This window comes from Aedes aegypti, chromosome 1 (assembly GCF_002204515.2).
Source record: "Aedes aegypti strain LVP_AGWG chromosome 1, AaegL5.0 Primary Assembly, whole genome shotgun sequence".
NCBI lineage: Eukaryota > Metazoa > Arthropoda > Insecta > Diptera > Culicidae > Aedes > Aedes aegypti.
This window is the reverse complement of record NC_035107.1, coordinates 247,760,749-247,779,316: the sequence shown is the minus strand read 5'-3', so window position 1 is coordinate 247,779,316 and position 18,568 is coordinate 247,760,749. Positions and strand designations below refer to the sequence as shown.

The 18,568-nt window shown below is 38.1% G+C and overlaps 2 protein-coding genes across 2 annotated transcripts in view; one reads left to right on the top strand and one right to left on the bottom strand.

Annotated features, from left to right (window-relative positions):
* LOC5579498 (helicostatins) overlaps nt 1-18,568 on the bottom strand; it is a 153,887-nt gene that overhangs the window by 39,678 nt on the left and 95,641 nt on the right. The window lies entirely within an intron of this gene.
* LOC5566457 (probable salivary secreted peptide) lies at nt 3,266-4,505 on the top strand. Its single transcript, XM_001650788.2, has 2 exons — nt 3,266-3,542; nt 4,052-4,505. Exons 1-2 carry the CDS (start codon nt 3,363-3,365, stop codon nt 4,223-4,225), a joined length of 354 nt encoding a protein of 117 aa, XP_001650838.1. The 5' UTR covers nt 3,266-3,362; the 3' UTR covers nt 4,226-4,505.

The window sequence follows — 18,568 nt, the reverse complement described above, 5'->3', positions numbered from 1 at the left end:
TTTGAGCGCAAATAATGGCACGTACATGATTGGTTTGAGATTTCACAGATTTAAGTAAATTCAGGTGAACCCAAACTTTTGCACGATACACCATACTGAGGGGTGAACCCAAACTTTTGCACGATGACTTGACTGACTGTTTCATTGATTTTGAATACTTTTCAGATTTTTCCGCCAAAATTTTATAAGTGTTATTCAAAGAATATAAGATTACGATTCTAATGACACCTTGTTTTAAAATTTTGGTCGATCCAATGCTGAAAAAATTAGCAATGTTTTTTCAGTGTGTTTTTTGAAAAATGTCACAATTTTAAGTAAAAGTTCAAAGAATGTTTTTGGAAAAATACATACGAAGTAAGAATAACTCTTTACTTTTCGAATGCGGCTTAGAGAGTTTCAATTGAACGTGTAATTACAGAGATATGGACTGAACACTTTTGCATGTTTTTTAGGGGGTGAACCCAAACTTATGCACGGGAGTGTACATATTCAGAACGTGTTTTTCATTACTATCCGATGACCTTGAGGGATATTTAATACTGAGCAGAAACCTAATTATCTTCAAAGCTAAATAGACTTTTTTCTCTTATGATTGCCGACTATCAAAAGATTAAATTGAAACACTTACGTACTGGGTACATCGCCAGCTTAATAGGTGAATCCTGACTGAATACCTCTCCCAACCTCCTCCTCCGTAGCACTTATGAGCAGTGCTGGGAATAGTAATAGTAGTAGGCTTGAATTTCAAAAATCACGTGGCTCTTCCCAGTATAGTAGATCAAAAACGTGAATCTCATCAAGTAGCCTATGTTAGGTTAAGGTGAAGATAAATCGAAGCCAAACCTCAAATTTTCAAGAGCACGGATCTGGAGAACCAAACATCCGTTTTAGCTGAAAACTCAATCGATTGGTCACCACCAGCCAATGACTAATCGATTAAATTTTCAGCTCAAACGGGTGTTCGGTTCTCCAGATCCGTGCCCTTGAAAATTTAAGGTTTGGCTTCGATTTATCTTCACCTTAATGAATTTTTGCAATTTCTAATCGTAATAGGCTGTTTTTCATCACGCCAATCTGTCATGAAACGGCCTACTTTCCTGCACTGAAGTATGCAATGCGGGAATATTCATTACGCAACTGAAACCAGTGTTGTAATGATTCATTACACAACGCTTTCTCATTACGCAACTGTCTTGAGTTGCATAATGAATAATTACACAACAATTTTTCAGAAATTGCAAAATAATGGTGAATGCATTCCGATATAATTTCTGATACCCTCAAGTGGTCTTCTACGAAATTGCAAAAAATGTTGTACGTAACTCGTTGCAGAGCTCGATTTTTACAGCACTCGTTGTAATTATCCTACTCGGCAAGCCTCGTAGCATAAATTTACAACTAGTGCTGTAAAAATCATCATTCTGCAACTTGTTCCGTAAACTACTATTTCTAAATCAGTAGTGTCATTGAAGGCTCTAAATGCGAGAAATGCAGCGGGAAATAGAGAATTTTTCTACATTAGTTTTTAGTTGCCCTTAGCAACGGGTGTTTTGCAATTTTCAAGGTTTTTTGCCTACAGCAGCAATGGGCGTGAGTTTCACTGGCTACGCTGACTGTGATTTGCTTTGTTTGGCTACTGTAGAGTGAATTTCAGATTTTTTCCTAACCCTGCGCTGAGTCGGTGGCCTCTCATTAAGTAAGTGCTACATTAACATTTCCTTCCCCTATCCTAAGTTACGGCAAAGATGGGCGTGGCCAGGAATATCAATATTCATGCGCTTGGTAATTTTATCCAAGATTGGTTCAAGGTTTCTTCCCCAGCCTTGTTCAGTCTGGATGAGATAATCAAACGAAACATTAATGTTGCTAGTATCCAATCTACGAAGTATACCGTAACTACGCTAACGCTATTAAGACAAAATTATCCTAGCTCCAAGTTATCTAACAATTGCTTGTCACTTTCCTTGCAGAACATTCACCAGACAATTCCCTTCACGGGTAGAGTGGACGTTTGGCTATTTGGTGTCAAACAATATAGTATGTTACACTGATGGTTCCCTTCTTGAAGGTAGAACTGGTGCAGTTGTATATTCTCGTGAGCTAAGGCTGAGCCAGTTCTACTCACTTGGTAGACGCTGCACCGTTTTCAGGCAGAAATATTTACTCTTATGTGTACAGTGTAATCAGAACTACAACAGCACGTAACATGCAAAGTCATATAATTCTGTTCAGATAGTCAGGCTGCTACAAAAGCTTTTGCTTCGGCCAACTCAAGGTCGAAGTTTGTTATCGCATGTCGAACTCAATTGGAAGAATTGAACTCAGTCAACTCTGCAAACCTTGTATGACCTGGCCATTCTTTCATCGCTGGAAGTGAAATGGCTGATGAGTTAGCTCGCAATGGAGCACTGCATGACTTCATTGACCCTGAGCCAGCTTTTCCAATTTTGAAGTGCTGGGTGAAGTTTTAGATCAATACAGCAGGGACGTAACGCTAGCGATATGATAGATGCTAGCTATCATAAGATCTCTGATGCAGTCGCTTTTAGTTCTTCTTCTTTATGTCATTACATCTCAAAGCATGCTTCTCTGTTGGGCACTTCATAATTTATTAACTGAGAACTTTTCTTTGTTGCTGTCTATGCCCAGGAAATTCAAATCAATTACAAATAAGAAAAGATCCTTTACATTCATAAATCAAACCCAGACATGCAGAATATCTTTGCAATGGACATACCACGAGCCTTAGGCTCAACAAGCATACCATTTCCTGTTTCATCTCATAAATTTCCAGCAAATCTCAGGGAACCCCCTTCAAACCAGCGTAAGACATTGTTCATGACTACATTTTTGTTTCGTTCGATTACAATAATGTGGGAATCGTGTTATCACCTGTTTGTATAACAAAAATTTGTCAGTTTGATCAAGTGTTACGACTCATCTACACTTCTGTTGATAGGTTGTCCATTTCATCGAATGATAAGTGAAAACCTCTCGCGTGCTGATATGATTCATCCACTTAGCTAAGTAGCTAGCTCACAAACACCTGAGCGAATGTTTTGGAGGCTGTTTATTGCAAGACAGTGAATAAGGCCGATGCTGTTTCTCATTCATACCTCAAAATCTATCATTCTGCAAACAATTACAATCACCTGCTTGGAAGATACAGAATACGTTCTGATAAGATAACATTGGTCGAACAACTTCCCCTAGAAGGGTGCAGTATTAGACTACCGCGTCTGCAATGGTGCTATAAAATAAGTCTTCATTGGCGGTTCCGATATCAGTTCCGAGTTTGTCACAGCAGCGACAGAAAGTGAAAAGTGTGATTGTAAAGTGCCAATATCTCTACAATTGGAAAAATGAAGACCATCGTGTTTGCCCTCATTCTGGTTTCCTTCGGAGCTTTGGTTATCAGCCAGAGTCACAACTACTTCTGGGGCTACAAGGGACCGTACGATGTCCTGTTGAACCGCACCTTTGCCATCAAGTCCTCCTCCATCCTGCAAGTGAAGACCATGGATCTGTACTATCCACTGAAGGTTGGTTTCCCCTAATAAAATATTGTAAAAATACAATAGGTTTTATTGTCACATTGCCATGTTTTCCAACAGGTTTATGGAATTCTATTAAATGTGTTTTTTTTTCATACACTTATCATCTGTTCTATTGTTTTCTACAATTGAATTAATTGTAAATGGCATTTTATCAATTTCTTATCGTAGAAAGCTATTTTTCATATTGCAAATCTGTTATGAAATGGCCTACTTTTATGCACTGAAGTGTTGTAATAATCATACCGCAACTGAAATCAGTTACGTAATTAAACTATTACACAACGCATTCTATACATTTTCATTTGAGTAATAATAATGCTACAATTGACTTTTAAGGGTTTTTCGAAGATTTAGATAATTTCCAAAAGGGCATAGAACCAGAGCCCAATTTAGAAATTTTATTTCCAAAATTTTCGTTTCGGGTCACTTGTCGGACCTGTATCGAGTCAGTGACGATTCTTATCCTATACTTTTTTTTCTATTGCTCATTACAGGGTCAATTGGGTCGTAACATTTCGGCCATCAACATTACCGATCAGTTCATCAATGGCAAGGGAGGATACGCCAGCTTGTTGGCTGGTGGCATCGGTTACAATCACACGACAATTCATTTGAAATCACAGCGGGGCAACGGATTCAGCTTTATCGTGGAAATTTATGGCCGGTAATTTAGCGCTTGGTGCGCGCTTGGTCGGTGCCGCTGCTCAGTGATTGCTGTGGGCTTCTGGATGGAGCGAAACAATTAGAGAGAATGTGAGGGATATTTTCAAGGATTATCAGTTCCGTTTGAGGAGTGAAGTTATCGTTTGATGTTGTAATAACAGCGCTATCTGTTAGTTTTATTTGATAATCCGAACGCGGCTGATATAGATTCGTTATAGGAAAACTACTATTTATTGAATGGTATTAAGATCTGCAATAAAGAAGCGATTTTATCTATCTACAAAACCAAGGCTTATATGAATTTATGCTCCATTCCAATCATTTTTGTGCCAACACTGCAATGGGTTTATGGACAAAAGGTCGAAAGACAAAAGGTCGAAAAACAGAAGTCGAAAGGACAAAAGGTCAAAAATGTTATGCTTGGTGGATTTTTTTCCTTCTTTGAAAAAATATTTTCGACTTTTTGTCCCTTCTCTTTTGTTCTTCGGCTTTTTGTCCTTTTGACCTTTTGTCTTTCGACCTTCTGTCCTTTCGACCTTTTGTTTTTCGACCTTTTGTCACTGCAACTGCAATGTTTGTCACTGTCACTGCAATGTTACATTGCAAAAACAAATAAAACTGATACGCGTGAGGACCAAACAAAACTGGCAAGCAGAAATCTGAATGAGAAGATATCTCATACTTTATGAGTTTAAGCAAAAACAAAACAGCCATACTCCATAGTTTTTAGTGCAGTTTTATAAATTTTTCAAATATTTTTTCCGTCTATTAAATAAATATTGTGGCAGCTGCTACACTGCACACTGGTCTCAAAGCCATATCTAGGAAGATAGGATAGGAAGATTTTAGACATACAGTATGGCCCATAAAAAATGCGAAAATTATTTGAACGTGAATATAGCATCCATAAGCGTTATTTTCTTTTTTTTTCGTCAGTGAATGTAATTTCTGATTACTGTAGTATATTTTGACATAACTTCGCTATCTAGGACTATTTTTGTCATATTTTTCTTACTGTCACAATTAATGTAATAAAGCAAAGAAGTTTGAAGGTTTTTCCGCTCAAAGTTAGAAACAGCGTCTGATTGCCGTATACTCTGGTGATAAACTTTCCACCTTCGAAAATGACACTTTATTGTTGACCATTTTAATTTGTATGGTAACAGAGGATGCAGGTGTTCTTAGAGAACGTGTTTTTCATGGTCACAATAAAATATTTTACCAGGGTCATAATTTTGAAGGCATTTGCGTGCTAAAGGTTTGATATGCATTTAATTTGTTTTTTAAAGTTTAATAAAAATAAATACGGAGGTGTATCACAGTTTTTTTTTAAGATGAAATTTGTTCCTTCGCTTAGAGACATTTATATCAATAGTAGCTCATAGGTTTTCAGCAAAACAGAGCAGCTTATCACACTTATGTGAAGGTTCAGCCACGGCTCTCCAAAATGAGCCGTTTCTTCGAAAATATGTTTAAGTCTCAAATAACCCACGTATGAATCAATTCTATCATTGGATATGGGCGACTGCTAGAGACAAGGCCTGTGAAGAATCTCACGCCATTGTTGTGATCGTTGAAGAATCGTTAGAAGCTTTCATTACAAAGATATTGAACTCTACAACCGCATGATAAAATTTGAAGGTATGCTTCTAATTACTCTCTTGTAAGATGAAAGTAACAGATAATTTATTAGACATTTTTACAATGATGTGAAATTAGGGTGGTCCACATGATTTACGAGATCAGAATACAAACTTTTTGCTTTAGGCCTATACAATATTCTATGATGATAATTTATTTTTAACAAATAAATTAGGGCGGACCTAAAAAGCAGTTTTTATACCTTTTTAAACGATAATTTCTCACAAAAACTTTGTTCCAAATACTAGAAATTTTGATTGCGCAACTCTTTGCCGAAGAAATTACTGTTCTGTCTCTTATGATTGCAGACTTATCATAGATTTTCTTCGAAAAAATGTTGTTTTTAAATGTTATTATCTCTGACAGGCGCAAACGGATTCTCAATCTTTGCTCGTCATTGGAAAGTTGACATATTTCTTTAGTCATGGTAAAATAACTGTGGGAATGTTTTTTCCTTGAAAAAAAAATAACACAAAATTTTGAAAATAATATTATTTATTTTCAAATTATTGTTAATCTTTTTAAACAAAACACGTCCCTTAAGCTTTTCATCATGATAAGAGAAAAAGATTATCTTTCTAATGGCGACAAAAAATGAGAATCCATAAAAACCATAAAAAGTCCTAAAAGTGCTCGTAAGAAAGTTTTTGCGAGAAATTATCGTATAAAAAGTTATCAAGAATAAACTGATTTTCAGCTCTACCCTAACTTTTTTGTTAAAAAAAAATCATAACTCGCGAACTATAAAAGATAGAAATAAATAGAAACACAGTTAACTCTCCCTTACTCGATATTCTGTATCTCGATATCGAGTTAGCGAACCATACTAAAAGTTGGTGTTCCGACTCATATCGGCGTCATCTAAGCAGACAGCGCGCGCAGTTGACCATTCAACAAAGCCAGCCAAAGCGCAATGCTTTCACATACCATTCATCTCCGTACTGCTTGCGCCTACAAAAGGCGATCTACATCGCATGTATTTTTAGTGTACATTTCGTATCCCTCACCGAGCAGGAGCACTGCCTCTCGGTGGGGAGCAATACAGTGATACCTCCATGAGTTGATGTTCCATGACTCGATATCGACTCATGGAACCAAACTAAAAACAAAATTTCATGGTTACTATGATGGTCCCTAGGGGCCCAGATAGCCGTAGCGGTAAACGCGCAGTTATTCAGCAAGACTAAGCTGAGGGTCGTGGGTTCGAATCCCACCGGTCGACGATCTTTTCGTAAAGAAAATTTTCTCGACTTCCCAGGGCATAGAGTATCTTCGTACCTGAAACACGATATATACATGCAAAAAAGGTCATTTGGCACATAAAACTCTCAGTTAATAACTGTGGAAGTGCTCATAAGAACACTAAGCTGAGAAGCAGACTCTGTCCTAGTTGGGACGTAATGCCGTAATGATTACTGTTCCATGACTCGATATTTTCATGAGTCGATGATCTCTTTAATATCGACTCATAGAGGTTTCACTGTAATAGTAGTTTACAGAATAAGATGCAGAATGATGATTGTGCGATATTTGCCAGAAAACCATTCGTCAGAAAACTATTCGCCAGAATGACATTCGCCAGAAAGTACCATATGCTAGAAAACCATTTGCCAGAAAGTACCATTCGCCAGAAAACCATTCGCCAGAATGTACCATTCCCCAGAATTGACCATCCCCTAGAATTTTTTTTAATTTTTTTTTCAGGTAAATCAAGTTTGCAATTGTAGAGCATTAAAAAAATGTGTGAGATTATTTTGGTTAATATACTCCAAAAAAGTACAGGGTCTCTTGGACACAACCTACCGTTGACTTAGTGAGCTTCGAATATCTAATTGTTGGACTAGGTACATATTATAAAAATATCGATTTCTCGAGCATTCAACGATCAACAGAAATATTTGAAGTTTTATGAATATGAATTGAAAAAGCAACACTTAATACTGGGGGACCTTGGAACTAGAAAGAAAAAAACATACAGTAGAATAACGATTGCATTCATTAAAAGCTGCTTCACTATGTATGAAAGATACTGCTTACTGATGTAACGAATGGATATTTAGCATGACGGATAGTAAAGTAAGTTTTTTTAGTATATGTTGACCCTGTAAAATGGTATTATGGTTTGAAAGGCTTCACAAGCGGTTCGCCCTTCTTTTCAGCATAAACTGTTCTTCAAAGTTTTGTTGCTTCTGTTCAATAAACGTTGCAACTATCATTCTATAGATGTTATAGCATGAGATTATGCTATTTTATAATTATTAAATGCCATTTTTCTGTTTTTTCAGTTTCATTTAAATGTTATATTTTTAGATTATTAAGTTTTACAGGGAATTATGGTTTGGAATATTTCACAAGTGGTGCTCCCTTCTTTTCATCATAAGCTGTTCTTAAAAGTTTTTTTTTGCTTCTTAAGAGCTAGTTTATTGGATATTTACAAGATTTCGATATACGTTGCAACTATTTGTGCCGCCCGTTCAATGAAGTAAATGGCATGCACTGAGATTTGAGCCAAGAACCTTTCGATTGAAAGGAACGTACTCTACTACTGAACCACTTCGTTATCTTGAATTATGGGTGATCGATACGAATGAGTTGAAGCAAAGCACACCGGTTTGTGTTTTCACCCTGGATGTTACGCTTATGAAGAATCATGATTATGACTCCAGGAACCATGATTTGTGATCCTGATATTATGACCTAACCAATTTATGAATTTCTTGATTTGTAAATCATGATTTGGGGATCAGATTTTTATCCAAAAATGACCCAAAATTTGTATGGATCGTGGTATTATGATAGAACCACCCACTTCTACTCCCTCTTGAACGACCACGTGGTTCATGGACGGCCCCAAAATAGATGCAGTTCAAAATGGATAAGAAACAATCTTCAGAGACAGAGTGGTGAACTAGAAAGAACGATACAGAAAACAAGAAAAAATGCTGAGTTCGGAGAAACTTTAACGAACCGCTGATAAAAAAGAAGGGGACATTTCATATGAACCGTTCATCAGCCTGAAATAATCAATAGGTTCTGATAATTATGAGTGCCAAAACATTTTCGAGGAACCTATTTTCTTGAGAAAACGGGGTATTCGGTGGTTTTCAGGGAAACGACATTCGGGGTATCGATATTCGGGACAAAGTAACACAACCCCAATAAACTGTCCATTGAAAAGCAAAAATTATCTGGTAGTTGTACGAGAAATTCTGTACAATACAATATTCTGATAAAGAACAGCTCGCGGTGACAGGAAATGAAATTTTCTTAAAACTAGGTAGAACAGCCAAAAAATCTCGCAAGAGATGTAGAATAACAGTGTTATATTGTCTTCGCTCTGTGCACTAGCAGAAATTTTAAAATGAGAAGAACGAGATAGTTACCGTACTATTTGTTCAATTTAGTGCTTTTGAACATGTGAAAAGTGGCACAAGTCGAATATTGTGACGGCAATCTTTGGATTCCGAGATATTTCATGATCAAAATCGACAAGAAAAATAATTCTGGGGAATGGTACTTTCTGGCGAATGGTACATTCTGGCAAATAGTTTTCTGGTAAATGGTACATTCTGGCAAATGGTTTTCTGGCAGATGTCATTCTGGCGAATGGTTTTCTGGCAAATATCGCACAATCAGGGACGAAGCGTTGCGTAATGAATCATTACAGCACTGGTTTCAGTTGCGTAATGACTATTCCCACACTGCATATTTCAGTGCAGAAAGTAGGCCGTTTTATGACAGATTGGCGTGATGAAAAACAGCCTATTACGATGAGAAATTGCAAAAAAAAAAACAGATGACAGTCGACTAGTTGTTTATTTCCTTCTTGTCGCCCTGAGTCCCGTCGGTTATAAAGTTAGGGCCGTCGCATCCTGGCCGAAACAGTTGGTATTCATGGCTAACTCGATGGTCCCTTGGATCGCAGTTGCATTGGTTTAGTGTTCTGTAACTCGATACCTCCCTAACTCGATGGTCCCTTTAATATCGAGTTAGGGAAAGTTGACTGTGGATAGATAGAAAAGAGTTCTTCAGCACATATTGATTGTACTAAAACGTTTAGAACATTGTATAGGCCTAAACTGCCCAAAAAAGTATAACTGTCCCTATGGATTTTCGAATTGACACCTTTTTTAATCGCAACATGTATAGTTTAATATATACTCTACTATGTATATCAAAATTTACATTACTTTGTTTGAAAATGTTGCGGAAAAAAAATGAAATTGGTGTAGTCCCATATTAAAAATAAAGGCATAACAGTCTCTATATGAACTTTCAACCCAGCAACTGCAAAACGTGAATTGTGTTTAAGTTTTTATTTTTTACTGATCAATAGAAGCAAAAAAAAAACAATCCACAGGTGCTAAATAAAAATGGCGTGCAGAAATGTACTAGAAAATTATCAAAATTTGTATGAGAAAACAAACTTCAAATTTTGACCGCTATTTTCTCAATTCCTACTTCTTCAATATGGGACAGTTATGGCTATATGGGCAGTAAAGACGTCAACAAAAAACCCAGTGAACACAAACTCGTATATGATAGCGCATAAGAGTACAAAAGTGGAGGCGATATACGTACATGCGCCATACGGCTGCATGCAAAATGTGCGTATATCGCCTCCACATTTGTACTCTTATATCCTATAATATACGATCGTGTGTTTACTGGGAAGTTTGTACTCTGATCTCGTGAACCATATGGGTCACCCTATCTTCACATCACTGTAAAAATGTCTAATTAATATGGAGAAACTTTCCCGACGACACTTTATGTCTAAAACTGAAGGTTTAGGTGCAAACATTTTTGTCTTTTTATATATGGCTTTGGGACCAATGTGCTTTCTACAAATTGTACCTCAAAGTTGAATATAAGATTTCATTTTTTTCATTTATTTATTTAACATCTAAACAGATAACACTGACACTGACAGATCAACAATTTCACGCTGCAATACTCGGTTCGTGGCTGCATCTCTCCATCCTTGGTTTTGCTCCTTGCTCGCCAAATCGATACGCACTTGATCCGCCCACCTAGCTCGCTGCGCTTCACGCCTTCTTGTACCGACCGGATCCGAAGCGAACACCATCTTTGCAGGGTTGCTGTCCGGCATTCTTGGAACATACCTTGTCCATCGTATCCGTCCAGCTTTGGTCACCTTCTGGATACTGTAGAGTTCACCGTAGAGTTGGGAATGGTACACAAATTACGTCACGCTAAATTTCGTCATTTTCGAGCCCCTCCCCCACCCTGTCACGCTTTTTGTATGGGTCCTCTAAAAAATTCTAAGGCTTGTCACGCTATGCCAGACCCCCTTCCTCCCTTGGAGCGTGACATAATTTGTGTACGACCCCTTGGGGGAGCTCGAGGTTCATCCTTCGTGGTTGTCACAATCTAACTTGTCGTCTTTCTTGTAGATGGGGCATATAACCCCGTCCTTCCACTCCTTCGGTAGCTGTTCTGTTTCCTAGATTGTGCCTATCAGCTGATGCAGACAAATGGCTAGCCGCTCCGGGCCTATTTCTATGAGTTTAGCTCCGATACCATCCTTAGGGTTTATTCACAAATTTCATAACGCCGAAAATGGCTATTTTCGTAACGCATTTTGTACGAATGGGGGCCCAAATAGCCGTAGCGGTAAACGCGCAGCTATTCAGCAAGACCAAGCTGAGGGTCGTGGGTTCGAATCCCACCGGTCGAGGATCTTTTCGGGTTGGAAATTTTCTCGACTTCCCTGGGCATAGAGTATCTTCGTACCTCTGCCACACGATATACGCATGCAAAAATGGTCATTGGCATAGTAAGCTCTCAATTAATAACTGTGGAAGTGCTCATAAGAACACTAAGCTGAGAAGCAGGCTCTGTCCCAGTGGGGACGTAACGCCAGAAAAGAAGAAGAAGATTTTGTACGAATGTTTTTCGAATTTCGTATTAACTGTAACATACCGAGCACACCCACCCACCCCCTTCAATGAATGAAATTTGTGAATGGACCCTTACCAGCAGCTTTTTTGTTCTTGAGATGGTGAATGGCATCCCTAACCTCCCTCAAAGTGAGGGCTGGTTGTTTCTATTTCCCGCAGTACTGACGAAGGCATTTCCTCCGCTGTCCCACCCTTCATTGCCTGTGCTCTCAGCGCCATTCAGATGTTCGTCGAAGTGTTGCTTCCACCTTTCGATCACCTCACGCTCGTCCGTCAAAATGCTCCCATCCTTATCCCTTTACATCTCGGTTCGCGGCTCGAAGCCGTTGCGGGATGCGTTTAACTTCTGATAGTACTTACGTGTTTCTTGAGACCGGCTCAGCTGTTCCATCTCCTCGCACTCCGTCTCCTCCAGGCGGCGTTTTTTTCCGTCTATAACGTTCCACGTTCTGTCGGGTCCCTTGCTGCAGCATGACCGCTCGCGCTACATTCTTCTCCTCCAGGATCTGCCTATATTCCTCGTCGAGCCAATCTTTCTGACGATTCTGGCCCGCGTACCAGACATTGCTCTCAGCTGCATTTTTGATGGCTGCTTTTACTGCTCTCCAGCAGTCCTCAAGAGGGGCTTCATCCTGCTCACCCTCTTCCGGTAATGCAGCCTCGAGGTGTTGCGCGTACGCAGTTGCGACATCCGGTTGCTTGAGCCGCTCTAAATCATACCGGGGCGGCCGTCGGTACCGTACGTTGTTAACTACGGAGAGTTTTGGGCGCAGTTTAACTATTACCAGATAGTGGTCAGAGTCGATGTTAGCGCCACGATAGGTCCTGATGTCGATAATGTCGGAGAAGTGCCGTCCATCAATCAGAACGTGGTTGATTTTTGATTCTGTCTGCTGAGGTGATCTCCAGGTGTATCAGTACGGAAGGCTGTGCTGGAAGTAGATGCTACGAATGGCCGCATTCTTGAAGGCGGCGAAATCAATTAGTCGTAGGCAGTTGTCGTTCGTCAGCCGGTAAGCGCTGAAGTTTTCAATAGTCGGCCTGAATTCCTCCTCCTGGCCAACCTGAGCGTTTAGATCTCCAATGATGATTTTGACGTCGTGGCTTGGGCAGCTGTCGTACTCGTATTCGAGCTGCGCGTAAAAGGCATATTTATCATCATCAGTGCTTCCGGAGTGAGAGCTGTGCACGTTTATTATGCTGAAGTTGAAGATGTTTATTTTTGATAAATTTCTAAGATAACTGAAACAAAACTGACAAGACGTTTGAAGAAATTCTTTGATGAAATTCGGACAGAATTCCTGAAATAAACTATTTATGAGTGATGGGTTTAATAACTGTAATGACTGATGCGGAACCTTAATAAAAGTTTTGAAGAACCCATGGAGATTTGGAAATTTTATTTGATTTTTTTTTCAAAGAAATGTGAACCGCAAGAATAATGTTTTGATGAAATGCCCAAAGTAAGTCCTGAAGGAACTTAACGAGGAAGCCCAGGTCAAATTTATCAAGGATCTCTTGGAAAAAAATTGATAATAGATTTCATCGAACAATGCCTGGAAGATTTTTGGAACAACTCCTGAAAAAAATCGTGGAAGAATTTTGAAAAAGAATCCTAATGAAAATGCCTACAATATATGAAAAAATCGATATAAGATATATTGTAGGATTTCCTGGAATAACCTTTGTGGAAGAGCTTCAGTGGAATCTATGGTAAATCTAGAAGAAAAAACTGAAAATGGTGGAAAGAATCACTGCAAAAACATCTGGAGGAAATCCTGGGATAATTGCTAGAGTTTTTATTTAAGGGTAATCTCTGTTAAAATTACTGCAAGCTTTTTAACTCTGAAATAAACCGTTGTGGAAGCGTTAGAGTGCTCTAAGATATCCTGGTTGCACCAGGATTCACAGCAAGCAGAATATTTAATCAATGTAATTAATTAATAGAGACCTGCATCAAAATAGTGAGCCTCTCAAAAAACTGTACTACTTTTGAACTTTTTGTATTTTTGCTCTCTTTGTACAAAGTTTATTATTATGGTATAATAGGCAAAAAATTGGAATGTTTTGAACTCATATACTCATGGACGACACCCAGCTGGAACTGTACTTGACTTTACCAACATGGCAATCTTAAGTGCTACTTTCTTGTCTAAACATGTTCTATGCTGAATAAATAAAAAATTGTTAAAAGGACTAAACGTCAACTAGCTTTTTGATAGCGACGCAGCCTATTTTTTTTTATTTGAATTTGATTGCAAAGATTTTGTGTCACAAAAACGGCATATTTTTTTACCATATCTTACGTATATGCTTCAAAATAATTTCCCTGAGTGTAGTCAAAATTCCCTGAGAATTCCAGGTTTTTTACAGGTTGAATTTCATTCCAGGTTTTCCAGGTTTTTCCAGTTAGTAGGCACCCTGACATATAGAAAAGAATATTATGTGTATTCATTTTTTGACACATTTTTAATGTGTCTTCGAACTTATTGAACATCTGGTATATCTACGAAAATCATCTCTCAAGGTATGTACAAACATCATCTCTCAGCGAGTGACCAATCGATCAAAATTAAGCGCGAACGACTGTCTGGTTCCCTCAATTTGTGCTCTTGATAATTCAAATTCTAGGTTTGGCTTCGATGCATCTTCACCTTAAAGTGAAAGCCAAATGTACATCTTAAAGTCCAAAGATGGCCGTCACAATGATCAGCTTGTCACGTAGGCAATAGAAATATTGATCTTTTTCTATTGCTTCCTTGATGAGATATGTGCCCTCAATGTTCTGTTGCAATATCGAAGTTGGATTCCAAGCTGGTAAATTATGTACTGTCAATTTCATTTTTTTTTTATTGAAAATTAAGTCCGCGATCCACTAAACTAGTTGTACAAATTTCATTTACCGATATTTTGGCAATCATTGTTTTTTCAAGATCTCGTCATATATTACGTAGATTCGATGAACAAGATCTTCATAAAAGTTTGACCGAGATACGAAAAATATAGGGAGTTATCTGCATGCGACATTGAGCCATTTCAGTTCATAGTTTAAATCAGTTGTACTTCATTCAAGTTTAGAAAATAATTTGAATCAGTTGTAGTTCATTTAAGCTTAGAAAAGATCAAAGAGAAAACTAGGTCGAGTTGGTTTAGTGAAAGTTGTTTGAGGGTTAACGTAAGAGTTTTGCTCATAACTTTGCTAATACTTTCCCAGCTCTAAGAAATGCTGTTTTGCCATATTCTTCATTGAATTTAGGTAGATACGTACCATATGATAATCTTATATTCGATAGAACATGAGACCGAAAGCTATTATTATACGTGCTGCTCCATCGCGCTCACATTCTGTTGGTGGATAAACAGATTATGCCGCAAGATACTTTCACAGCTTATCATACTCCGTAGAACAACAGTTAACTCCCTGTTCCTTCTTATCGTATCCCTCTCAAGCGTGGCGATGACCTCCTTTCTTGGAAAGGCGCGTCATCATAGCTTAGAATTTCCCTATCAATTTCAAAACGGTGTCACTTGTTGGTTCCCGACGATGGTCGCCCTTCTCCATTATATCAGGGATTTATCGTGCAGAAAGAAACATGACGCACGCTTCCTTGTCGGCGGGAAAGCAACTCCGGAAAAGACGACGTTGTCTGACGATGTCCGATGTAACAGCTGCTCAGATTAAATCGAGCTTGTAAAGTGCCGTCGTCAACAACGGGCGGAAATCGAATGAAAGCCACAAACTCGCGACCACGCGGAATGTTGAATGGTGGCGATGGGACAGGATATGCGGCCGACAGATAGATTTTGCATTTTTATTGCATTTTTGCTGCCACATACTTTGGCCGGAATCTTCCTCGCCTCGGTGGGTGCATTTCCCGTCTGTTGGCTATGGGAAAGTAAGAACGCAAACTGCGAAGAAACTAAAGGTATAATATTCATGAACGATAAAGGATTATCAGCTTGTTGTGCAGTGTGCTCTACGTCCTACTCGTAGTCATCGCGGGGGAAAATGCGTTCATTGCAGAATATGTCACTGGCTGATACTAACTGAGTTTTATAAGCTTCTTGAAGAAGAACGCAGATAGCGAGTTTGCAACTGATTGAGGATACTTTATATGCGAGTAATAGATATGCCTTTATGGTTAGTCGCTGAACAACATTTATACAGTTTTAAGACAAATGGTATACCTATTTAATATTCAAAGGGATCAAATAACATTGAATGCATATGCGGTTGATCTCGTTGTCGTATAATTTTGCTGCAATTAAGCTATTTCATCTTTCTTGTGTTACGCCCTTATTAGGAAAGAGCCTGCTTCTCATCTTGTTCTTGAGAGCACTTCCAACAATTAATTAACGAATTTCGTACAAATAAATTTTACGAATAAATTAAGGCTGATACAAATATTAATTTTCTTTTATGTCACCCCCCCCCCCTTCAAAAATCCGAAAATTTTGAAGGGGAGAAAAAAAAAGATTCATCATTTTTTTGACATCAGTTAGGTTTTTTTTAATTTTTAGAGTAAAAACCAGGTAAAATAATGATCCAGATGACGATTGGAAAAAGTTTAACAACTATCGTTAAAAATAAAAATTCGAAAAAATAACTTTTTTTTCATTTTAAATTTTTTGTTCCTTATTTATTTTTATCCCCCCTCGTACATTCCAAGTGGTCTCGGACATAAAAGAAAATTATTATTTGTATCAGCCTAACTAATATCACAAAAAAATAACATAAATTGAATTTATGTAAAAAAAAATACTTCGTTACACGAGGTTTTCGTGTATGATTGAATATATGCCGCGTTGTAAACATAACTTTTTGCTATTCCGTTGCAAATCAATCAACTTTTCATTGAGAAGTTGATCAACATAACGGCCTACTTTTCCTACCAAATAAAACAGTGCTGAAAAGTGCTACTTTTCAGCACTCTTTTCGGTGCTGAAAAGTAGCACTTTTCAGTACTGTTTTGGTAGGCGTCAACCGAACAACCCAGTGTCCTAGTCTCTTTATGCCATGCTTATTGTGCGCGGCGTGTGAGTCGAGACGAGTCGTTCTTACCTCGGGTGACGTGATGCGACTAATGTTAATCAAATGGAAACGAGTCGACACCTCACCGACTGTCTTGCCTTATATGCCGCACAGAAAAAGCACAATTGCATCTGATTCTTGAGTTTGTTCTATGTTTGGCGGGAGGTGAGAATTGTCGGTGTCCTATAGCGAGGTGACAATTCTCGACTCGAGCGAAGTGACTTTCCATTTAATTTACACGGCGAGTCACTTCACTAGAGTCTACATCCGTTGTGTGATCAGGCTCCGACACAGGTTGGCGATACTGATGTGGGGTCGGATCGTCCAGCATTTGTAGTAACTGTGCTTTCTTTCCTGTTCATTCATCTAATAGGAAATATAGATCTACATGATACCTATGGACCAGTGCACGAGTTCACTATTTGACGTTTGAGCGGTGCCGTGTTACTTACGTGACCATGGGAACGAGTGAATTTGGCACCGCTCAAACGTCAAATAAGTGAACTCGTGCATTGGTCCATGGGAACGAGAAGAATGGACCGATGCACGAGTTCACTAATTTGACGTTTGAGCGGTGCCGAATTCACTCGTTGCCATGGTCACGTAAATAACACGGCACCGCTCAAACGTCAGATAGTGAACGCGTGCATCGGTCCATTGTGACATTCATGGGTACTACTGTGTCACAGCCTACGTGATTGAAAAATACTGAATTGAAACTACGCATGGCTGTATGCCCATGTGGGTTCTCTTGCAATGTTTGTTTGTGCTTTTAGAGTTCATCGAGTTGAAACGGAATTTTTCGAAATAGCAAAAAATGTTGTATGCAACTCGTTGCAAAACTCGATTTTTTCAGCACTCGTTGTATTTATCCAACTCGGCGAGCCTCGTTGGATAAATGTACAACTCGTGCTGAAAAAATCATCATTTTGCAACTTGTTGCATAAATAACTAATTTGTCACTGGTGGCACTTGTTGGTTTGAATTCACCGTGAAGTCAAATGTGTCCCAATATATTCTTTGAATATTTGTTTTACTTAAACGTTTGATTCTCCTCCTGAGATTTTGTCATGATATGTTTTATTAATTCCATTAAAAATTCCTTCATGGATCCCTCTTCTAAAGAATTTCTGTAAAGACTTTTTTTACTGAACAGTAACTAAGGATTTCTAAAAAAAATCAAATATTTTCTGGATATGCTCCACATATTCATTCAGGAATATCTGTTGAAGTTTCTAAGAGTAGTTGTTCTAAGAATATAATAAAAATTGAGCCTGAAGTTTTCTTTGAAGTATACTTAGAGATTTACAAACCATTTATTTTAAGGATAACCTCAGAAGTTTATTTCGATATTTACAAAATGAATTCAGTAGACATTGGCTTTGGAGATTTTCGTAGAACTATAAAAATCATTTATAGTTTTATCTTCGAAAATATTCCTGAAAATAATCTTCGATTGCTGGGAGTAATTTTTGTTAGAATATCCAAAATTCTTGGTTCAATTTCTGGAGGAATTCTGACTAAAAGACCCATTGACATCACCTTGCATCATATTTTTTGGGCAATCTTTGGTGAAATTCTTGAGGAAAATCAAGATATTTTACTTAGAGGCATTTCCAAGTAACACTTGAAAAAAAAAACTGGACCCACAGTAATGTTTATAGAAAGTCTTTAAAAAAATTCAAGACAACGCTTTTTAGTTGATTTTTTTTACAGGAATCGTTGTTAAAGTAATGTATGTAGTAGAATCT